At 48.6% G+C, this 24,435-nt stretch overlaps 1 protein-coding gene across 1 annotated transcript in view; it reads right to left on the bottom strand.

Annotated features, from left to right (window-relative positions):
• Unc45b (unc-45 myosin chaperone B) overlaps positions 1-22,860 on the bottom strand; it is a 35,458-nt gene extending 12,598 nt beyond the window's left edge. Inside the window, exons 1-12 of the mRNA XM_045159125.1 lie at positions 22,709-22,860; positions 22,186-22,353; positions 21,461-21,497; positions 20,601-20,776; positions 18,538-18,627; positions 17,158-17,325; positions 16,060-16,228; positions 10,380-10,550; positions 7,541-7,712; positions 4,222-4,522; positions 604-698; positions 325-471 (exon numbers count right to left, since the gene is read on the bottom strand). Of these exons, the coding sequence (XP_045015060.1) occupies positions 325-471; positions 604-698; positions 4,222-4,522; positions 7,541-7,712; positions 10,380-10,550; positions 16,060-16,228; positions 17,158-17,325; positions 18,538-18,627; positions 20,601-20,776; positions 21,461-21,497; positions 22,186-22,353 (1,694 nt within the window). The 5' untranslated portion in view covers positions 22,709-22,860. The remainder of the gene's footprint in view (positions 1-324; positions 472-603; positions 699-4,221; positions 4,523-7,540; positions 7,713-10,379; positions 10,551-16,059; positions 16,229-17,157; positions 17,326-18,537; positions 18,628-20,600; positions 20,777-21,460; positions 21,498-22,185; positions 22,354-22,708) is intronic.
• Positions 22,861-24,435: the final 1,575 nt, after the last annotated feature.

The following is a 24,435-nucleotide window of genomic DNA, read 5'->3' as shown; positions in this document are numbered from 1 at the left end:
GGGGACTGAGTGGGGTCCTCTGGTCTGTCCCTAGTGGAATCTCCCTCCCCCCCCCACACACACACACTTCCAGGGGAAAGGCACTGTCTGGGCTCACTCAGGACCTCACTGCCTGAGGGTTACAGCAGGCACACTGCCCTGTTTATCTACCCTCTGCCAAGAAGGCAGGAAGAACGTGAGTCTACCTACAGCCAGGCATAATGAAAGCCAGTGAGGGAAAGGGTTAATGCTGGTATCCAGGGGAAGGAAGAGGCAGGATGAGCACCCCTGTGGGCTGGGTCCAGGTGCCATCTCCTGAGGTCAGAGGTCAGAGGTCAGGGCTATCTTGCCTTGGCCAGTTCAAACATAGCCTGCAGAGCAGGGATGTCCTGTACAAAGTCATCCTTCACGTCGGCGTCCAGCGTGAGGTAGGCCAGGCCCTCCACTGCCCAGCGGCGTGTCCGGGTGTCTATGGCCACATTGCACAGCCACCTGAAAGTCAGGGTGGGGGGAGGAAGCTGCTGGGGAAGGGACCAGGGATCTGATCAAGAGTGGCACTCCCCAGAAACCCTCTCACAGAAGCCCATGAGGAGATGCAGGGCCTGGGAGGCACAACCCTCTTACTTGCGACATTGCTTGGCCAGCTTCTCAGTTGACCCTTCAGCAAACTGCCTGAGGCCGTAGTCCGTGCCACCAGCAGAGCCGAGTTTACAGAGCCCCTGTGAAGGAGGCAGACACATGGGACAAGCAACGCCAAAGCTTGAGCCAGGCCTTGTCAAATGGGAACCTGTGGCCAGACCACCACCCCCTTCTCTCTGCCTAGACACATCTCTGTGTGCTACATACCTCTCCCAGCTGTCACCTCTCCTAAGATGCCCTTCCCTGATGGTCTCAGTTGGGGAGGATTCCCACAAAGCCAAAGGCTTTTATTCATGCCAGCCCCCACCATTCTGACTTCACAGATGTTTTGCAAAATCTGCCCAAGAGAAATCTCACCATCTGCAGCCATCGTGATAAGCCCTATGGTGGCACAAAAGTTGGCAGAGAAGTCACATCATGAGGGTAGCAAATTCAAATGTGCAAAATATAACCCAGGGAAAAAATTGGACTCTTGTCAGGGGGAAAAAATGTCGTCTAGAACAGAAAAGTCACTGTGACCAAGACAGAAAATAGCTTTTTAAAAATCAGTATCAACCAGGCATGGTGGTGGACGCATTTATCCTGGCACACACGAGGTAGAAGCAAGCAGAATCATAAATTGAGGCCAGTTTACAGAGTGGGTTTAAGGCCAACCTGAATTCATAGTGAGACCCTGTCTCAAAGCAACAACAACAAAAAGCCTGGGGTAGAGAGATAGTTCAGTGGTTAAAGATGCTTGCTATAAAAAAAGGGGGGGGGGGCTGGAGAGATAGCTTAGTGGTTAAATGCTTGCCTGTGAAGCCTAAAGACCCTGGTTTGAGGCTTGATTCCCTAGAACCCACGTTAGCCAGATGCAAAAGGGGGCACATGCATCTGGAGTTCGTTTGCAATGGCTAGAAGCCCTGGCGCGCCCATTCTCTCTCTCTCTCTAACTGCCTCTCTCTCTCCCCCTCTGTCACTCTGAAATAAATAAATAAAAATGAACAAAAAAAGTAAAATATTAAAAGGGCTTAACAGTTAAGGTGCTTGCCTGCAAAGCAAAGGACCCAGGTTCGATTCCCCAGGACCCACGTAAGCCAAGTGCACATAGTGGTGCATGCATCTTGAGTTAATTTGTGCTCTCTCTTTCTCTTTCTCCCTCTTCCTTTCTCTCTCTCCCTCTTCCTCTCTGCCTCTCAAATAAATAAATAAAAATAAAATATTTTTTAAAGATGCTTGCTTGCAAAGCCCGAAAGCCTAAAGGCCTGGGTTTGATTCCCTATTACCCAAATAAAGCCAGATGCATAAAGTGTGCATGCATCTGGAGTTCATTTGCAGAGGCAACAGATCCTAACATGCCCAATATCTTCCAATTTCTCTCTCTCTTCTCCCTTCTCAAGTAAATAAAATATGCTTTTTTAAAGCCTGGAATGGGGCTGGAGAGATGGCTTAGCAGTTAAGGCACTTGTGTGCAAAGTCAAAGGATCCAGATTTGATTCCCCAGGACCCACATAAGTCAGATGCACAAAGTGGCTCATGTGTCTGGAGTTCATTTGTAGTGGCTGAAGGTCCTGGTGTGCCCATTCTACCCTACCCCCTTTTTCTCTCTCTCAAATAACTAAACAAATAATTTTTTAAAAAATTTAAAAACAGTCTGGGGTAGTGACACAGGCCTTTGATTTAGAGCTCAGGATGCTGAGGCGGGAAGATTGCAAATTCAAGACTAGCCTAGGACATATAGTCATAACAAGACCCTATCTTTAAAAACAATGAGAAAAATATCAGGGAGCTTGGGAGATGGTTCAGCAGTTAAAAGTGCTTACAAAGCCTGCCAGCCCAGTTTCAATTCCCCAGTACCCAGATAAAGCCAGACTGTGCATGCTTCTGGAGTTCATTTGCAGTGGCAACAGGCCCTGGTGCTCCCATCCTCTCTCTCACACACACACACACATAAATAACTAAATAAAATATCTTTTAAAAATCAATATGAGGGCTGGAGAGATGGCTTAGTGGTTAAACACTTGCCTGTGAAGCCTAAGGACTCCGGTTCGAAGCTCAATTCCCCAGGACCCACATTAGCCAGATACACAAGGGGGCACATGCATCTGGAGTTTGTTTGCAGTGGCTGGAAGACCTGGCACGCCCATTCTCTCTCTCTCTCTCTCTCTCTCTCTCTCTCTCTCTCTCTGCCTCTTTCTCTGTCTGTCACTCTCAAATAAATAAATAAAAATAACCAAAAAAAACCCCAATATGAATTAAACAAAACAGATTACTGACAAATCGTTTCTGTAATTGTTTATAAGATACAGAAAGGATCAATGAAAATAATTTCACTAATATGAAAATGGAAAAGGTTTAACTCTGCCACTCAGAAGCTGGTTAAGAAAATGAACTTCAGCCGGGTGTGGTGGCGCATGCCTTTAATCCCAGCACTTGGGTGGCAGAGGTAGGAGAACCACTGTGAGTTCAAGGTCACCCTGAGACTACACAGTGAATTCCAGGTCAGCCTAAGCTAGAGTGAGACTTACCTTGAAAAAAAAAAAAAAAAGAAAGAAAGAAAAAAGAACTTCTTCAAGGCCAGCCTGGGCCTACAGAGTGAGTTCCAGGTTACTCTGGGCTAGAGTGAGATGTTACCTCAAAGAGAGAGAGAGAGAGAGAGAGAGAGAGAGAGGAGAGAAAAGGAAAGGAAAAAAGAAAAAGAAAGAAAAGAAAATGGATTTGTATTGGCTGGTGGGAATGCAATCTGGTCCAGCCATTGTGGAAATCAGTGTGGAGGTTCCTAAAACAGCTAAAGATTGATCTACCATATGACCCAGCTATAGCACTCCTAGGCATATATCCAAAGGACTCGTCTCATTTCCTTAAAAGTACATGCTCAACCATGTTTATTGCTGCTCAATTTATAATAGCTGGGAAATGGAACCAGCCTAAATGTCCCTCAACTGATGAGTGGATAATGAAGATGTGGCACATTTATACAATGGAGTTCTACTCAGCAGTAAAGAAAAATGAAGTTATGAAATTTGCAGAAAATGGATGGGCCTGGAAAGGATTATTCTAAGTGAGGTAACCCAGACCCAGAAAGCCAAGCGCCACATGTTCTCTCTCATATGTGGATCCTAGCTACACATGATTGGGCTTCTACGTGAGAATGAAAATACTTAGTAGCAGAGGCCAGTAAGTTAAAAAGGAGACATAAAGGGAAGAGAAAGGAAGGGAGGAGGGTACTTAATAGGTTGATATTGTATATATGTAAGTACAATGATTGTGATGGGGAGGTAATATGATGGAGAATGGAATTTCAAAGGGAAAAGTGGAGGGGGGGAGGGAATTACCATGGGATTTTTTTTTTATAATCATGGAAAATGCTAATAAAAGTTAAAAAAAAAAAGAAAGAAAATGGATTTGTATTGGCTGTGAAAATATTCTCTGACAAAATGTGTCTATATTGTCCCTTCTGACTCTATCCCCACAGCCCTGACTGTGTTTGCCGGTTTTGGGGTTGGGTCTCAGTGCCGCACCCCCATGCACGGGCCCCTGTAGGGTGCCTCGCAATGATTGCCTCGCCCTGGTGCCTGGCGGTGTGGCTGGTCCAGAATGGGAGGACAGCAGCCAGCCACTCACCACCAGTGTGCGGATCTTGATCTTCTCGTTTTTGGTGGTCTTGTAGATCTGTTTGAGCAATGACACACCATTGGTGATGATGAAGGTGGCCCGGCTGAGCTTGGTGGAGGCATGGATGAGCGCCTCCACAGCCACCAGCTGATCGGCCTCTCGCTCGGAGCCACACAGCGCCACCATCATTTCCATCACACCTTTCAGGCCCAGCAGCTGATTGCCCAGGTCAAAGGGCCCCTGCAGGATGCCTGACACTGTTTGGATGGCATTCACATTCTTGTCCATGTCTTGGGGGTCAAACTTGCCCCTGAAACAGAGGATAAGGTAGGTCAAGAATGGGCCCAAGGGTATTGAAAAAAAAGAAGGGAGATGTGGGGAGGATTTGGGATTGCCCCCTCACTCTGCCACTCATGAGCTCTGTGGTGGTGGCTAAGTCACAGATCCTCTCTGAGCCTCAGCTTCCCTATCGAAATTGAGAACCCTCCCTCCTCCTCCTCCTTCACAGAACTGTGGTAGGATAAATGACACCACAGCTGTGTCCCGGGTTGTATTCCCCAGGAGGCATACTCTGACTCCAACACTGACAGGTGGAAGTTTGCTGGAGAGAGCTCTTAGGGAAGATGGAAGCAAGACTGGGTGGAAGGAGCCATTGGCCTGCATTGCAGTCATCCCAGAGCCTCCACCTCAAAGAGTGCTGAGCTGGGGCACCCTACAAACTAGTTCCGAGTTAGGATGAGGGGCAAGTCATTGCTTCTCATGAGGTGAGACAGTGGGAGGCCACCCAAAGGAGGTTAAAACCCTCAGATTCTGGGAAGGTCTGCAAATACCAGTTTTGAACTTTTCACAGCAAAGTAAAACCAGGACATAAATGGGATTACAGGCCTCACATGCTGCCACAGAGTTAAAACACAACATTTGGAGCAAGTCATGATTTTTTTTATTTTTATTTTTTGTCTCTTAAAGAGACAATCAGGCTCCACCTTGTAAAGGGAGGAGAGTCAAAGTATTTCTGAACAAGGACTGAGAGTGTAGCTCGGTATTAGAGCACCTGTCTAGCATGCATGAAGACCTGAGTCCCATTCTCCACCCTACAGTACAAACAAAATAATCCAGGGCCTATTTTAAACCAACTACAGGCTCCTGTGACCCAAAGGAGTACAGATAAACCTGGAAAGATGGCTCAGTTGGTAAAGCATTCAGCATACGAGCACGAGGACCTGAGTTTAATCCTAATACGCACAGGAAAGCCCGGGCACGGTGGTGCGTGCCTGTAATCCCAGCACAGGGGAAGTGGAGACAGAAGGATCTCAGGAGCGTGCTGGCCAGCCAGTCTAGCCTAACTGCTGCATTTCAGGCCAGTGGGAGACTCTGTCTCAAAGGAAGTGATGGCATTCCTGAGGATGACACCTTAAGCTGCTCCCTGGCCTCCAAACACATGCACTCCCCAAATGAGAGGGGGCGGGGAGGGAGAGAGAAGCTGCTGCAAACGTGCAGGCTGGGTGGCTTCGTGACAACCCACCTTACTCAGTAGTCATGCAATAACAGCTGACCAGCGAACTGCCCACCACTGACCTCAGAGACACTCAGGACCAGCCCCTCTCTGCAAGCTTGGAGCCCTTATTGGCATGGAGGACCTGAATGGGAACTCTGAGTGGGAACTCTTCCCATCTAAGCCTCTCCTTTGTCCCAAGAGCCAGCGCCCATCTTGCTCTCAGGGGTGCATCTCTTATGTCGCTAAAACAGATGTCCTAAGAAAACAGCCTTGCCGACAGCCCTCTGGGTCCAGACTTCTTGCCACAGCTTCTGAAACCAAGAACCTAGTTCCAGTGACAGAGGGACTTGAGAAGTTAGCGAGACAGGCTGAAGCTGTGATGGGTAAAGTCAGATTCTGCCAGGAACTTTAAGAACCAAAGTCAGGCTTAGTAGGAGCCCTGGGACAGGGTGGGAGCAGAGAATACTTGCATGGGGATGGGTTAAAAAAAAAAAAAAAGGACCGGGCGTGGTGGCCCACGCCTTTAATCCCAGCACTTGGGAGGCAGAGGTAGGAGGTTCGCCATGAGTTCGAAGCCACCCTGAGACTACACAGTGAATTCCAGGTCAGCCTGAGCTAGAGAGAAACTCTACCTCAGGGGGGAAAAGGTCATACATACCTATGAATTTGTCCTGTAAAAACTAAAATATGAGGCTGGGAAGATAGTTCAGTGGAGAAAGAGCATGCTGCTCAAGGCTGAGTGCCAGAAGTTCGAGCCCCTCACCCCGTGTAAAAAGTGGAAAGCTGTGGCAGCCGAGGTAAAGCGGAAACAAGAGACTGCTTGGAAGTTCAGAGCGCATGGCAAGTCACAACAGCTCACAGCCACAACCAGAATGAAGAGACCCTGCCTCCAAAGGACCAACACGAAAGTGGTTCTCTGACCTCTAGATGCGTGCCGGGGCACGTGAGCACGCGCACTCACATGCATACACACCCTCACACACACACGAAAATAAGTGAAGTATTTCCTCTCTTGCCCTTTAACAAAAACACCTGCCACCCTGGAAGCGAGAAAGGAAAGCAGCGTAAAGGTGGTTATCTTCACCCGGCGGGGACCCAAGTGGGGTGCAGCTTCCTGAGCCACACCACACGTTCCTGAGGCATGAGTTAGTGTCCCAGAGATCTGGACAATTCACAACCTGGATGATCACTAGAATAAAAAAGTGGACGTCAGGGTGGGGAGGGGGACACAGACAAAAGCGAGGTCTAGAGAGAGCATACGAGATGATGGGGTAGCAATGATGAGAGCCAGGTGCCCCAGCTGCTATGGATCCCCCATCCGTGCCTCGTCTGCACAAAGCCATGGGGTGCTTATAGCCTTGAGAGAGCCAGCCTGCTCCTTCTTACAGGTCCATCTGCGCTCCTCCGGGTCACGGGAGCCTGTGGTTGGTTTAAAATAGGCCCAGGCTCGTTGCCGTTTGTTTTGCGGGGCTGGGAATGGAACCCGGGGCTCCATGCAGGCTAGACTCTACTGCTGAGCTACCCTCTCGGTCCTTGTCCTTGAGAGAAGCCTCCATGACTGGCTTCGAGGGAACATGGCGGAGCGGGGGTGAGAGGCAAGTCACCGCCCCCCCCGGCCTCGGTTTGCTCACTCTGAAGAAGCCAGCGGCCGCGTGGCGCGCACGGAGAGGCCACGCGGGGAGGAGCTGCGGCCCTCAGCCGGGCCCAGTGCCGCGGCTGGAGCCCCAAGCTCACCCGTGACGGCGACTTCAGGGAAGCCCCCCAAGCCAGAACCACCCCCACCTGTGTTGTCTACTGAGGAACGACAAGGGCCGCGCGCGGGCGGGAGCTCACGTGAGGTACTCTTCACAGATCCGGCGGAAGTGCTCGCGCTCCGGGTCGCAGCGCAGGTCGTCGTACAGTTTGCTGATGAGGATGGAAGCGAGCATGCGCGTGTTGTCAGTCAGGGGCAGGCAGGAGGGCAGGTCTGGAACCTGGCCCGCCACCTTCAGGATTTTCCTCAGGCCTGCGGGGAGACGCGGCACGTTGGCAGCCTCTGTCCTCGCGAGCGCTGTCCTCCCTCACGAGCGCCTCATGGCAGCTCCACCCCAGCTTTGGAGTCAGGCCACATATGGCCCTTATGGATCGCACACTACTAGAGCGGGGACAAGACACACACACACACACACACACACACACACACACACACACACACACACACACACACCCCGCCCTTCTCGGACACTGCGCCTACCTGAAGCAGCCCACCTGCCCCACGGGCTAGGATTTCCACATGCTCACACTCAATGCTAGTTGATCTCAGAGGACTGGGCCAGGGCTGCCAATCTATGGGCTGTGTTTCATCTTCCTTACATATTATGATGTCGTATGCTTTTTTTTTTTCTCCCCTAGACATCAATTTCTCTTATTGGTAAGAGGGAAATAATGCTGCTTTGTAGACCCGAGGACTCAATTAGATAACGTGCAGAGATGGCCTGTTACCAATCTAGAGACCTCACTCTCCCTCCATGGGCATCTATTATCTGTTCACTGTTTGCTGTAAAACAGAGCTGCAGGATGGGGATGACCTCAGGACAGAATGCTTGCTCACCACGCACGAGGCCCTGGGTTTGACACTCCACACACAAAACTTACAAAGTATTCTGAGCATTCCCCGGATGCCAAGAGGCTTATACAAGCCAGACATGGAGGTATACACCTTTAATCCCAGCATTTGAGGGGCAGAGGTAGGAGGATAGCTGTAAATTCAGGCCACCCTGATACTACATAGTGAATTCCAGGTCAGCCTGGGCTAGAGTGAGACTGTATCTCAAAAAAAAAAAAAAAAAGGCTTATACATGTTACCTGTTTTAACCCTGACAACCAGGAATCCTTCTCTTCTTTCACAGCAGAAAGTTGTAACATGGAGAGGCCAGATACTGCCTAAGATCACGTAGCTGGCTATGGTACTTTGAATGTGATAGTTTCATGGTTGTCCTCATAGACTCTGTCTTTTTTTTTTTTTTTTTTTGGTTTTTCAAACCAGGGTTTCACTATAGCCAGGCTGACTCATACTCACTACATAGTCTCAGGGTGGCCCCAAACTCAAGGTGATCCTCCTACCTCTGCCTCCCAAGTGCTGGGATTAAAGGTATGCACCACCACGCCTGGCTGAGACTCAGACATTTTTATTAAACTTCCTACTTGAGCCCCCAGCAGGCAGATTTCAGCTAGAGGGGGCTTGTCAACAGTGGTGGGTCTGGATTCCAGCTAAAAGGTGTGTGGAGAGCAGTTTGAACTCTGTGGTGCTGGCTGCTGGTGTCTCTCTGCTTTGATCAATGAAGTGAGGCAGCAGCTTCCGTAGGCCTGGAGTAAACCTCTTCCTTCCATATACTGTGTCTGGTTGGATGTTCATCCCAACAACGTGGAGCTGACTGCAACACTGGCCAAGGGACACAGTGAAGATGCCCTCTCCGTAATATCTGATATCAAAGCCCATCATGTTAAACACCCTGGACAATGGGCAGCCCGGCCTCAGAGCTGGGGTCAGAGGTAGCTCAGAGGCAGTCCAACCTTGGACGGCACTGGTAAGTGGAGGGGGTGTGAACCTCTGGGGTTTTGGAAGGGAACTGAAAGTGCTTGGCAGCAAATTTCATGCTGTGTGCATTTTGCCACTTTGAAGGAAACTGTGGTTTCCTCTCCCTTCTTCCTCTCTGTATTTCACATGTGACCCCTGCTGGGTGTCCTACGACCAGCTCAGCCTCTGACGCTATCCACTTGGTGTTGGCACAGACCCCACAGGCTGAGAGCTCAGTTCCACAGGATGGCCTCCACTTCAGATTAACAGATCCAAGTGCTGCCCCCCCCCAGGTAAATAAATAAAAAATACTTAAGAAAAGAACCCAACTAGCCCAGCATGGTGGAGCATGCCAGCACTCGGGAGGTAGGGTAGGAGGAGGCCACCCTGAGACTCCATAGTGAATTGCAGGTCAGCCTGAGCTAGAGACCCTACCTTGAAAAACAAAACAAAACAAAACCCAAAACAAAAAAAAAAAGAAAAAGAAAAGAAGAGAAAAGAAATGAAAAGGGGGAAAAAAAAAACAATGAAAGAACTGCAATATTTAAAGAAAAAAGAGTTTCATACCCATAAAAGTTGAACCTTATAGAACAAGGGATAGGCTCAATGCTATACAACCAGTGGGAGAATTCACCATAGTGGATTCTAAAGCCTCGAGTGAGATCCTTTGACAGGATTGATTTAGGAAAGGGCATATACCCTAGAGCCATATACCCTAGGCATTTGCTTAATGTAAAGTACGCGTGATGCCATCTACTCCCTGCTCTGGAATGCCTATTATTTTCCCAACTAGGAGACTTCGGGCACCATGAGCTCTGCTACCTGTGGCTGGTGGACTCCAATTTTGGGTGGGGGAACTTGCCCCTATCTTTTAGATGGCTCTATCCAGATATTTTGGAATGTGCTTGGCCACTTTCTGGGTGTATCCAGCCCTGAACTCAGAGCCTTGACTGCTTTCACCAGCCCACTGAAATACGAATGGCTGCCCTCTCCTATCCAGTTGGGACTGAAAACTCTTTTCAGACAACAACCTCCCTCTTCCACTGTCTCTTCAGTGCTCAGTGCCCTGGTGCCCAACATAAAGGCATGAGTGTGCCCCAAGGCCTCCCATCTCACCATTATCCACCACATAGATGGTGCGTGAGTTGTCGTGGATGGAGAGGTCCTTCCTGGGGACATTCTTGTTGAGCAGGTTCAGTGCCTGGTCCCTGCCCTGGCCAGACACCTTCTTACTGACCAGCATGTCGAGCAGGTGGCTGGTGATCTGCTTCAAGTCCTTCTTGGTGTCTGAGGAACAAGAAGATAAGAACAAACAGGGAAGATAGAACGTCTCACATAGAAAGGATCAGAGAGGGTGGAAGCTTCTAGAAAGACTCTGAAAGTAATGAACCCACAGCTTTCCAAGTGTTATGGTTTAAGTATGAAAGGTTCCCTCACAGGCTTATAGGTGGAACGTTTGGTCTCCAGCTATTGGTGCTATTTTGGAAAATTCTAGAAAATTTAGAAGGCAGGGCCTCGATGGAGGAAGTAGGGGAAGGGGCAAGTCCTTGAGAGATGTATTTGTCCTAGGTTCCTCTCTGTCTGTCTCTCTCGCTCTCTCCTTCCTCTCCTCCATGATTGAACAGCAACCACAGCTGGCGCATGCTCCCACTACCACAGTGATTTGCCTGAGTGTACTGGGACAAGAGCTCACCCAGTGAACTCTCTGAGACCACAAGTAAAATAACTCTTTCCTTAACTTGTTCTGCCTACGGTGTTGGTGTCAGGTATATTGGCTATCTGGGTCATGGTTATGCAAAAATAACTAACACTGAGCATATGAAAATACTTAGTGGCAGAGGCCAGTAAGTTAAAAAGGAGATATAAAGGGAAGAGAAAGGAAGGGAGGAGGGTACTTAATAGGTTGATATTGTATATATGTAAGTACAATGATTGAGATGGGGAGGTAATATGATGGAGAATGGAATTTCAAAGGGGAAAGTGGGGGGGGGAGGTAATATCCGTGGGATATTTTTTTATAATCATGGAAAATGCTAATAAAATTTAAAAAAAAAAAAAGACACCAAAAAAAAAAAAATAGAATAGGGCCTAGAGAGATTGCTTAGTGATTAAGGCACTTGTCTGCAAAACCTAAGGACTCATGTTTGACTCTCCAGGTCCCACGTAAGCCAGATACACAGTGACACAAGTGCTCAAGGTGGCACATGCGCACAAGGGGGGCACACAATCTGGAGTTTGATTGCAGTGGCTGGAGGCCCTGGCGTGCCAGTTCTCCCCCCACCCCCACCCTCTCTCATATTAAGAAAAAAAGAGGCAATCTGTTGGGCTTGCCTCAAAAATAAAGAACACTCACATAAAAGAATTTTATCTACTGACTGGAAAACATCTTCAAGAATGATGGTACTTGAGAGGCTGGAGAGGTGGCTCAGAGGTTAAAGGCACGCCTCTGGAGTTCGTTTGCTGCCAAGAGGCCCTGGCATGCCCCTTCTCTCTCTCAAATAAGTAAGACTTTGGAAACAAAAGAATGCTGGTACTTGAATGTGGTGTGGATGGACTGAAAGGTGAAGTCTCATCACTGCTCGTCCTACTTGTCAGCTTCACTAAGGAAAATCCTAAGTAAGCCTTCCGGCTTCACTTGCTCTTCTTGACTTAACGTCACTCATTTTGGAGGTGACAGTGCTGGGAAATATGTCACTAGCCTCCCACTGGTTTTGCTGTTGATGACACCTCTGTCATGTGGGTTATGACAGCACTTCGTGTTCAGGAACCTAACAGCTGCTTTCACTGAAGATATTGACTTGTTAAGTGAGCCTGCAGGTATCTGGTGGTGACTGGAGCAGAGTTAAAGGGCTTGCACCTCTGATCTCATATTGTCTCTTGTGTCGCCTTAACCTTTGGGTCACATTCAACTTAGCTCTGCATGAAGACATGAGAAACATTTTGTCCAGAGCTGTAACACAGGTTAACTTGGCCTAGACTTGCCTAGTCTCTCGTCTCCCGTTAGAGCTAAAGATGCCCACCAGCTGCTATGACTGGAAGCTCCAGACCATGAGAGGAGTTAAAAGAGGCAGCACCATGTACCTGGAAGATCTCCACCTAGTCCTATGAAAGACGCCAACATCTCTCTCCTCAACCACCCTCACGCTCTCTCTCTCTTTCACCATTTCTGTCATGTATGCTACTTCTCAACACCCCTATTGGTGTTGAGAAGTTGATTAATGAGCAAAGCTCCCTTCTCCCACTGCTCAGCCACTGAATAAAGCCTCTCTTCCTCCCCAGCTCTTACCTCTCAGATCCTGGCTTTTATGACAGAGGAGCTTCTGGACCTGAGTGTGGTAACAAGAGTAACAACAGGGCTGGAGAGATAGCTTAGCAGTTAAGACATTGCCTGAGAAACCTAAGGACCCAGGTTCAATTCCCCAGGACCCACATAAGCCAGATGCACAAGGCGGTGCATGCATCTGGAGTTCATTTGCAGTGGCTAGATGCCCTGGTGTGCCCATTCTCTCTGTCTCTCTATCTGCCTCTCTCTCACACTCAAAATGGAGAAGTAAATAAAAAGAGTAACAACAGATGCTCCTCTCAGAAAGGACTGGGCAAGCCACTGACCTGGAAGATCCATTCTAGGAATTATCCCAAGAGCATAATCATAAATGCAAACACAGACCAATATAAAGAATGAAGTTAATGGGCTGGACAGATGGCTTAGCGGTTAAGCGCGAGGCTCGGTTCCCCAGGTCCCATGTTAGCCAGATGCACAAGGGGGCGCACGCGTCTGGAGTTCATTTGCAGAGGCTGGAAGCCCTGGCGTGCCCATTCTCTCTCTCTCCCTCTGTCTTTCTCTCTGTGTCTGTCACTCTCAAATAAATAAATAAAATTAAAAAAAAAAAGGCATGTGCTACCATGCCTGGCTTCTAAAAAAAAAAAAAAAAAAAAAAAAGAAGAATGAAGTTAAAATAAAATTTAAAGGGCTGGAATGATGCCTTAAGGGTTAAGGTGCTTGTCTGCAAAGCCAAAAGAACCCAGGTTCGATTCCCCAGGACTCACATAAGCCAAATGCACAAGGTGGCCAAAAGACCTGGTGTGCCCATTCTGTTTCTCTCTCTTTCTCTGCCTCTCTCTGTCTCAAATAAATAGATAAAACTAAACTAAAACAAAAAGAATAAAGCATCTCAGCATGCAAATATGAGGTCATCTAAATTTCCAGTGATGAATTATAGCACTTCTGAACAAGGAAGTATTTTAACCTATTTAGGGGGACAAAGAGTATACAGGGAAAAAAAAGACTTTAAAAATACAGTTCTCAGACCGGGGGTGGTAGCACACACCTTTAATCCCAGCACAGAGGAAGGAGGATCATCATGAATTCGAGGCCAGACTTAGAGGACATAGTGAAGTCCAGGTCAGCCTGAACTACAGTGAAGCCCTACCTTTAAAAAAAAAAAAAAAAAAATATATATATATATATATATATATATATATATATATATATATATATATCTTTTTTCAGGGTTAGAGGGATGGCTCAGAGGTTAAAGGCATTTTCTTATAAAGCCTAACAGCCTTGGTTCAGTTCCCCAGTGACCACATAAAGCCATATACCCAAAATGGCTCATGCATCCAGAGTTCATTTGCAATGACAGAAGGCCCTGGGACATCCATAATCACTCTGTTTCTCTCAAATAAATAAATTAAAATATTTTTTAAAGCCAAGCATGGTGGCATGTGCCTGTAATCTTAGCACTGTGGAAACTGAGGTAGGAGGATGGCTGTGAGTTTGAGGCCAACCTGGAACTACCAAGTGAATTCCAGGTCAGCCTGGTCTAGAAAGAGACCCTACCTCAAAAATCATATAGTTTTAAAGTTTAATTTAATTTAATTTATTTGAGAGAGAAAGAGACTTAGAGAGAGAGAAAGAGAGAGAGAAAATAGGCATGTCAGGGTATCTAGCCACTGCAAACGAACTCTAGATGCATGCACCACCTTGTGCATCTGGCTTACATGGGTCCTGGGGAATTGAACCGAGGTCCTCTGGCTTTGCAGGCAAGCACCTTAACTGCTAAGCCATCTCTCCAGCCCAGAAGTGTAGTTAGTTTTAAAGTTTAAGGGTTAATGTGCTTTTAGTCTCTCTAACTCAGAAAGCTCTGAGGAACTGAAACAATTTGGGACATTCTGCCCTGCGGAAAACCACTGAGCCAGCTCCTCTGACCCATTGTGAAAGACACAAGCCAAACATTGTTGTCACTCAGTTACTTGTCTGCCCCCACCACACGGCACCTGATTCCTGTCAATTCTTCAAATAGCACCTTATAAGCTGAGCTCGTTCCCCTGCTGAATGTTTTGGCCTCCATCCCATGGGAAGGCGCGTCCCCTCACTGTGCTTCAAGAAACAGTCTCTGTCGGTTGAGATCAAGTTCGATTTGCTTTTTCTCTTTCACTTTCCTTACAAAAGTATAGTTTTCTCTTTTTTTAATTTATTTATCAATGAGAGAGAGAGAGAGAAAAAATGAGCATGCTAGGGCCTCTAGCCACTGCAAATGAACTCCAGATGCATCCAGCCTATGTGCTTTCTGGGAGTCAAACCTGGGTCCTTAGGCTTTGCAGGCAACTACTGTAGCATGAGTCAGACATTCCTTCCTAGTTAAGGCTGAGCAATAGTCCATTGTGCGTTTATACCATATTTTGCTTGTCTAGTCATCTGTGATGGACAAGTGAATTGTTTTCATCTTTGGCTCCAATAGACGTTGCTTTTATGCCACTAGGACTTTATATCCAGAAAATACATATTAAAATAAACTAGTGGGGCTGGAGGAATGGCTTAGCGGTTAAGGTGTTTGTCTACAAAGCCAAAGGACTCAGGTCCAATTCCCCAGGACTCACGTTGGCCAGATGCACAAGGGGCGCACGCATCTGGAGTTCATTTGCATTGGCTAGAGGCCCTGACATGCCCATTCTCTCTCTTTCTCTTTCTCTCTCCCTCTCCTTCTCCCCCCCCCCCTCTCTGTCAAATAAATAAATAAATAAACCAGTGGGCCAGGATGGTAGAGCACACCTTTAATTCCAGCACTCGGGAGGCAGAGGTAGGAGTACTGCCATGAGGCTGAGGCCACCCTGAGACTACATAGTAAATTCCAGGTCAGCCTGGGCTAGAGTGAGACCCTACCTCAAAAATCAAAAGGAAAAACAAAACTAAATAAATAAATAAATAAACCAGTGGCTGGAGAAATGGTTTAGCAGTTAGGGTCCTTGCCTGCAAAGCCTAGACCTAGGTTCTATTCCCCAGAACCCATGTAAGCCAGATGCACATGGTAGTATATGTGTCTGGAGTTCATTTGCAATGGCTATAGGCCTTGGCATGCCCATTCTCTCTCTCTCTCTCTCTATCTATCTCTCTCTATCTCTCTATCTCTGTCTCTCTGTCTCTCATAAATAAATAAATACATAAATAAATAAAAGTAGGAGGCTAGAAATATGGCTTAGCAGTTAAGGCACTTGCCTGTGAAGCCTAAAGACCCAAGTTCGATTGCCGCAGTACCCACATAAGCCAGATGTACATGGTGGCGCATGCATCTGGAGTTCCCTGCAGTGGCTAGAGGCTACGGTGTGCCCTTTCTCTCTGTTCAATCTCTCTCCCTCTCTCTCTATACACACACACACACACCTGCCTTTTTCTCTTTCTCTTAAATAAGTAAAAATAAATAAATCAGGCCACCTCTGCACACAGGAAATGTCACTGTGAGATAGTGGCAGACTCCCATGGTGACCACGTAAACCCAAAGCAAAGAAGATCTCCTACCTAGAACCAGGGCCTCTTCCTTCCCCCGATGCACCCGCTTGTCCTCTCCAGACAGGGAGTCAATGATGGCCTGGAGCAGGTTGCAGACGGCCAGAGACATCTCCTCACTCTCCATGGCCATGAGGCTACAGATTCGGTCAATGCGGACTGCCTGCAGGATCACCGTGGCCTAGATGCCAGAAGGAACCAGAATCAATGACACTGTCCCTTCCTTCTACATCACATGGGTTATGAGTGATAACCATCGCCCCTGCTCCATGCTGTGGACAAGTGAGCCCAGGTAGCCAGTGCCTCATGGTGCCCACAGGCTGGGAAACCTCTTTCTAGAGATTCTGAGCTGTGTGTCACCTCATACAGGAGCCCCTTGCCACCTGGGCTGTTGAGGCCTTTCCACAGATTTTGCAAGACCACATGGAGATATGATTTCAGCGTCTGAAATTCACTGTCGAGCTGGGGAGGTAGGCCAGTCACTACAGTGCTTGCCTCGAAAGCCCCAGAACCCATATAAAAGTGCTGGGTGTGGTGGTGTGTGTCTGTAGTCCAAACACTGAGGCAGCAGAGACAAGTGGATTGTTGGACTTGCTGGCCAGCCAAGCTAGCCTAATTGGTCAGCTCCAGGTCAATGAGAGACTCCCTCTCAAAAAGGTGAATGACATCTGAGGTTGTCTTCTGGCCTGCGCACGCGCACGCGCACACACACGCGCGCACACACACACACACTCACTCACTCACAAATAAAAATGACACAGTGGCCAGGTGTCGTGGCGCATGCCATTAAGCCCAGCATTAGGGAGGCTGAGGTAGGAGAACACACAGTACTTCAAAGACTAAGTATGAAAAAGCATAAAATGTGCTGTCCGCATTCAGCTCTTCCCATAAACCAGTCAATAGCACCTTGCTTAGTCAAACCCACTTCTAGGTTGCAGGTAAAAGTTCTAGAACACGCTTGAATCAGGGACCATACGACTGAGGTAGGGAGCCAGGAGGCCCTTAGACTCGAGTTGTATTTATGCCAGCCACAGCTCTGTCCACATGTCATCTCCCAGATCCTTGGAACAACTGTCACGCCTGCCATGCACATCATGCCCAGGCCCTCACCCTAGCTCGGTGGCCAGTGCAAATGCCCGACAGGGTCCGCACAGCAGCCAGGATCAGCTCAGGCCGCTGAGTCTCCAAAAGCTGCAGCAGCAGGGCCACTCCGTTGCTCTGGAAGATCCTCTCAGCTCCCGCTTCCTCACGGCCCAGGACGATGAGGTTGTTGGCAGCCTGCAGGGAGAGGCGGGGAGGGTCACCAGGAAGCAGATACTGCCAAGGCCTTGACTGTGGGCCCAGTACCAGGGTTAGTGACTGGACTCCTTCTTCAAAATGTCGGATCATTACATTCTATTTCTTCTCTTTTTAGATGGGTGCTCCAGGGTCTCTAGCCACTACAAACAAACTCCAGATGCATGTACCACCTTGTGTATCTGGCTTATGTGGGTACTGGGGAGTCGAACCAGGGTCCTTAGGCTTTGCAGGCAAGAGCTTTAACTGCTAAGCCATCCCTCCAGCCCAGATCATTGCATTCTTTATCCTCCTATAATCATACTCCCTGAAACATGATCCCAATGAAGTCATAGTAACTTGCATAAAATCTTGAAGCCCAGTGTTGGCTCCCACCTGAAATGCCAGCTCTGAGACAGGAGGATCACCTCAGGTTCAAAACCAGGGTAGGTGACATAGTAAGTCCCAGAACAGCCTGGACTACAAAATAAAACCTTGTCTCAGAAAAACAAGAAAGATGGAAGAGAGAGAGAGAGAGAAAGGAGGGAGGGAGGAAAGAAGAAAGGAGAGAGAAAGGGAAGAAGGTATCACCTTACTGAAGTCACACACTTACACAGTACTCCTTGGAAAAACACTGACTAGCAGAGTCAGAATCATGACTAAATGCACTGATGTTAAAATAAAACTGAGATGCCTTCTTATAGAGAAGGACTAGAGAAAGGAAGAGGAATGAAGTATTTTGGTTTTGTTTTTACAAGTAAAACCATCTTTTTAAAAAATTTTTTGTTTGTTTTATTTTTATTTATTTATTTGAAAGAGACAGACACAGAGAAAAAGAGGCAGATAGAAAGAGAGAGAGAGAGAGAGAATGGGCGCATCAGGGCCTCCAGCCACTGCAAACGAACTCCAGATGCTTGTACCTCCTGTACATCTGGCTAATGTGGGTCCTGGGGAATCAAGCCTCGAACCAGGGTCCTTCATAGGCAAGTGCTTAACTGCTAAGCCATCTCTCTGGCCCCCATCTTATTTTTTTTAATTTAAAATTTTTTATTATTTATTTACTTTTTATTTATTTACTTGAGAGCAACAGACAGAGAGAAAGAGGGAGAGAGAGAGAGAGAGAGAATGAGCATGCCAAGGCTTCCAGCCACTGCAAACAAACTCCAACTGCTGGTGGAGAGCACCCTCTGCTGGCCAGCACTGCACATCACTTACCTTTTCCAGCTTGTCAGCCTCACTGTTTTCATCCAGGAGAATCTCAAACATCTTCTGTACCCTGGAGTCCGTGGAGAACTGCACACGGAGCTGAGGAGAGAGGAGGGAGCTGGGAGGGAGGCAAGAAGCTGATCCACGCACTTCTTTCTACTCCTCATTCATCTCATTTCGGTAAATACCAGGGTACATACCCTGGACCCCAGTGTATTCGCTTGTGTATTCATTCAACAAATATTAACTGAATAACCACTGTGTTCCAGGCGCTGTTCTAGATGCCAGGGATAGGATGGTGAACAAAATCAAGTCCTGTAGTTATCACCACAACCTTGGAAGGGTGAATATTTTTTTAAATTTATTTATTTGAGAGAGAGAAAGAGGAAGACAGAGTGAGTACAGGCGCATTAGAGCCTTCTGCCAGTACAAATAAACTCCAGGTGCATATGCCATTCTGTGCCAATTTTATTTATTTATTGCTCTTTCAAGGTAGGGTCTCAGTCTGTTCCAGGCTAATCTAGAATTCGCTATGGAGTCTCAGGGTGGCCTCGAACTCACAACGATCCTCCTACCTCTGCCTCCCGAGTGATGGGATTAAAAGTGTGCGCCACCATGCCCAGCCTTGTTTGCTTTTTGAAGTAGGGTCTTGCTGTAGCTCAGGCTGACCTGGAATTCACTATGTAGTCTCAGGCTGGCCTCAAACTCACAGCGATCCTCCTACCTGAGCTTTCCAAGTGCTGGGATTAAAGGCATGTGCAACCACTCCTTGCTTGCTTTTTGTTTGTTTGTTTGTTTTTGTTTTTCAAAGTAAGGTCTCACTCTGGCCCAGGCTGACCTGGAATTCACTATGCAGTCTCAGGGTGGCCTCAAACTCATGGCAATTCTCCTACCTCTGCCTCCCGAGTGCTGGGAGTAAAGACGTGCGCCACCATGCCTGGCCCGGTTTACTTTTTAAACTTCTTGTTGACAGCCTCCATACACACAGAAAATATAGCATGCTTATAATACCCTCCCACCTTACTCCCTTTTACCCCTCCACTGGGTCCCTTCTTTCTAATTTATCTCTCTTCTGTTTTATGTTATTTTATTTTTATTTGAGAGCGACAAACAGAGAAAGAGGCCAATAGATAGATAGAGAATGGGCGTGCCAGGGCCTCTAGCCACTACAAAGAACCTCCAGACGCATGTGCCCCTTGTGCATCTGGCTAACGTGGGTCCTGGAACCGGGGTCCTTAGGCTTGACAGGCAAGCACTTAACCGCTAAGCCATCTCTCTAGCCCTCTCTTCTGTTTTGATAGCATCATTTTCCCCTCCTATTATGCACCCATGGTGAAGTGACATTATGAGTGCCACAGCCGCTCTGTGTCTGGAAGACAGTACACTACAGCAAAGCACTCCTCCCCTTCCTCTGGCTCCGACACTCTTTCAGCCTCTTCTTCCGTAATGATAGAGATGTCTCACCTCAGATCAATCTAACTTTAAGAGGCTCATAAACAGTTATTAGACATTTAAGTGAGGACTAAATAGAAATTTGTCTCCAGGCTAACAAACCTTCTTTGAAGCATCACCCCAAGCAAACAAAAACCATTCTGTTTGGAGATCTAGACTCACACTCCCTGCCCCAACCCCACTGCTCAGGGCCTTTCCTAACATGGCATAGTGGTCACCCAGCCAGCTCCCCCTGTACCTCCCACAGCTTAGATCGGTTGCTTGGCACGCCTGCCTGTGTCTGAGCTCATCCATCTCTTTTGTCCTCCTAGAAAGAAAAGCCCATGGTGCAGACTCACCAGGTGATCATATCCTTTTTTAAAGCTCCTGCCGGGAATTTAGAAGACCTGGGTTCCAGCCCTGGCTGCCTTGTGCCCTCAGACAGCATTCCAGCCCCTTCACCTCATTCACAAGTAGGTCACCTGCCCAGCGGGTCTGTGGAGCCAGCCCATTCCACATGCTATCTCTGGATGAGAACGTGGAGGCAGGGCTGGCTCGGTCCTTGAGTCCCGCCTCCCTAGTCCATCTCTCCTAGGAATAGAGTGGGACCGGGCCAGGTGTGTAGGAAGGGCCTGGCTCACCTTCTCCTGGATGCTGGTGTTGAGCCTCCTCAGCGTCTCCTGGAAGTTTTGGTTGCGAGGTTCCAGGGTGGCACAGCGCTGCACGTCCTTGAAGGCCTGGTCCAACTTGCCCAGGTGCTCAAGTGCCTGGCAGCGCCGATACAGAGCCTTGATGTCTGCTGAGTTGATGTCGATGGCTACAGAGTGAAGACAGGCAAGTCTTTGGCGAACTGGTCTGTGGACTGCCTCCCGCCACTTCCACTGCCCCAGGAATGTGTCTTCCTTGGAGACTACCCACCACCTGAACTGCCTGGCCCACCCCAGCCCTTTGTTAGGGAGACGTTAAGACCCATGGATTCTCGGGGTTGGAAGAAAGCTTAGAAGCCCTCTCACCCACCCGCTAGCAACGCACACACACACACACACACACACACACGCACACACACGCACACACACGCACACACTGTCCTCCCATACAATTCCTGATGTTCTAACTTCTGTCACAGTATCCCTGCAAAAGAATCCTCCAATAGCTGCTTGGTAGCCCCAACAATGGGGTGCTCTCTCTTTCCCAAGGCAAACAAAAAACTTCATTGGAAAGCCTTTTGCTGTTCCTTCCTGAAACACATCCCCTGGACCTTTGCTCTTTTGTCCCAAGTTCAGCCCTGGAGCCCCTGAAGTACAACCCAACCCTCCTTCTTTGTGACAGCCTCCTAGGTGTTTGAAGACATCTCTCCATCCCCCTGGGTTAAATATTACCAGAAGGTTCCAGTCCCTTCTCCAGCTGTTCTCGGCCCTTCATTACCCACATTATTTCCAAAGAAGAGGAGCCAGATTGGGAGAGCACTCTAGGGCAAGGAATGGGAAAAGGGAGCGCTTACCTCTCGAGGCATCTGAAGCTGCCTGGGCATAGCTCTCCTGAGACACCGGAAGAAGAAAGAGACTCTGTTATTGGGGGTCCAAGACAATGAGTGCCTCTTTGAGAGGGAAGAAGTTAGCTAGGGAGCTCCAGGCCATCAGAGGCCCAAGAGACACTCCTTGCCTGGCTCTGAAGAGTGAACAGGCTTTGGCATTAGGTAACCCCTGGTTTGAATCTTGGTTCCACTTCTCCCTGGGAGAGCTTGTTTCAGCAAGTCAATTATGACCCCTGCACTCAAAGTTTCTTATCTGTAATATGGGGGTTACAGCCATGGTTGCCATAGGTCTATTTTTTTATTTTTTTGAGATAGGGTCTTGCTGTAGCCCAGACTGATCTGGAATTCACTAGGTAGTCTCAGGGTAGCTTCAAACCCATGGCAATCCACCTACCTCTGCCTCTCAAGTGCTGGGATTAAAGGTGTGTGCCACCATGCCCAGCTTACGGGGCTATCCTTAAGAAGCTGTGACATTATGTGAAAAGCACCTACATGAGGCCAGCTCTCATCTGATGATTTTTTTTTTTTGTCTCCCCAGAGCAGTGGCTCAGGCAGTACAAGGCACCATCTCCAAGCGGAGGGGCCCAGGTGACATGTCACCCAGACGATGGCCCATCCCTATCAAGACACAGCCTTTTCCTTCAGTCTCTGTGCCCCTCTGCACCCCAAGTCCTGCCTGCCCTGCCCCAGACCATTTTCAAGGCACAGGCTGCCCGGTTCCGGTAGAGCGTGGCCAGCAGGGCCTTGTCCTTGGTCAGCTTCAGGGCCTGGCTGTAGCTCTTGGTTGCTGCCTTGTAGTCCTGGAGCTGGAAATGCCGGTTCCCTTCCTCCTTCAGCTGTGCTGCTTCGGCCTCTGCCATCTGTAGGGACAGGAGCAGCACCCCCTGGTCAGCCCCTCTCCCTGTAGACCTGGAGCAGGGCTCCTGGCATTAGGTCCTGAACTTCATGTCCCCCCCCAACCACCACCACCACCACCATGTATGGAGGGTGCAAAGTCTGCCTGGAAGGTAAATACCTCCAGCACCTTCAAATCTACTGGCCCCCAAACTGACATTTGCTTGGAGCTTGGTCCCAGTTGAGAGGGATGTCAGAGTCCCTGTGCCTCTGTCTCTTCCAGCCTGGGTGGGCAACGCCACCTTGCCAAAGGCCTGAGCTCCCATACAGGCTTGAAGACACTCAGCACCTTCTCCCTGCCCAGTCTCCCCACCAGCTCACCTCACAGTCTCCGTTCTCCACAGGGACACCTCCTCCTAGGACGCTGCTCCCAGCTCTGGAGTCCACCTCGGCCAGCAGCTTCTGTCTGCTGCTCCCTGCCCCCTGCCCAGGAGACTTTATTACCCCAGTCAGTGGCTCCAGACTATATTTGGCCACAGGGGCAGGTGTCCCTGGTGGCTGTCATTGATACAGGGCCTCCCCCCTCCCCTGACTGGCTATCCATGAGCACGTGGAAGGGGTGAGCGCCCCACTCAGGGGCAGTCCTGTGGGACTCAAGACTCATTCCCCAAAGAGTGAGGGAAAGATCCAGAAGACACAGGAATCCCCCAGGAGATGCCCCCTTCCTACCTCCTCACCTCCATTCCAGATAAACAACCCTCCCCCACTGCTGCTATTTTGAGAGCAGGGTGACAGCTGAGGGGCTGATAGAGTGGACATAGAGCAGCTGCCCAGCTCCCCGACTAACTGGAGACTTCCAGAAATGCCTTTCTAAAGGGAGGGGGAAAGAACCAGTCCCCCTTTCCCTTCATACTTGTTCCCAATGCCTCAACCTTGACAGCGTCCTTGTCTTTCAGAAAGCCCGGAGGACTTGTTGACTGGGTGTGTGGATGGGTCATTGCTTAGGTGTGCATCTTGTTCCCTGTCTCTCCCCGTTTGCCAATGAATATACGCAATCCACTCCCCCCCATCTGCCTGGGAGCTTCCTGAATGTGGACTCAGTTCCTCCTCCATCAGATTGAAGTCTTCTAGGGCAAACCGGGAATTCCCTGAGCCCAAGGAATGTGACCCTTCATCTGACCTGGAACTCTGTAGGGACAAATGGACACCTCCCTTCTCAGATGCAGGTCTTTCTGGGACAAGAATTCAGCCTCAACCATGGAAATGGGGTGTCACTGGAGGTAGGCACTACTTCTCCTTAGCCAACTGAGAGGTTCCAAGTTTACATGGCTGTCCCCACCCAGAGTCCTGCTCTTCAGTGTACCAACTCCAGGAGGGGAAGGACAGCTGCTCAGGAAGCTCCCCTGGGCCTGCCCTTGGTACAGAGCCTGGCAGAATCAGTGCCCAGTATGTGTTTTATGGATGGATGGATGGATGGATGGATGGATGGATGGATGGATGGATGGATAAATATCTTCATGCTGATGTTTTGCTCCGCTCACTTTTATTTCCCTTCACCACTCCTTCCATATATTTCCCAACTCACCTGAAAGACAATGAAGACACTGGCATATGTGAGGCCACCCACACTAGATTCTGTAAGGACAGCTGTGACATTAAATATATGGACACATAGACTATGTGACCTTGGACAGATTCTACTGCTCCACTAAACAGAAGGCTCAGCTCTAACATGTAGAAGTATGGTTTTTGACATAGAAAGAGAAAGAAAGAGAGAGAATGAATATGGGTGCACCAGGGCCTTCTGCCTCGCAAATGAACTCCATACACATATGCCACTTTGTGCATCTGGCTTTACATGGATAGTGGGAATTGATCCCATATCTGCAGGCTTTATAAGCAAGCACTTTTAGCCACTGAGCCATCTCTCCATCCCTATAGGATTATCTTGATACAGAGTGTCCCCTTGATTCCCAGGCTAGCTTCAAACTTCTAGATTTAAGCAAGTCTCCTGTTTCAGCCTCCTGAGTGGCTGGGACAACAGATGTGTACCACCTTGCCCAGATTAACACATATTTGCTGAGGAGCAGGTAGGTGGATGAAGGGAT

This window comes from Jaculus jaculus, chromosome 9 (genome assembly GCF_020740685.1).
Source record: "Jaculus jaculus isolate mJacJac1 chromosome 9, mJacJac1.mat.Y.cur, whole genome shotgun sequence".
Classification (NCBI taxonomy): Eukaryota; Metazoa; Chordata; class Mammalia; order Rodentia; family Dipodidae; genus Jaculus; species Jaculus jaculus.
This window is presented reverse-complemented; position numbering and strand designations above follow the sequence as displayed.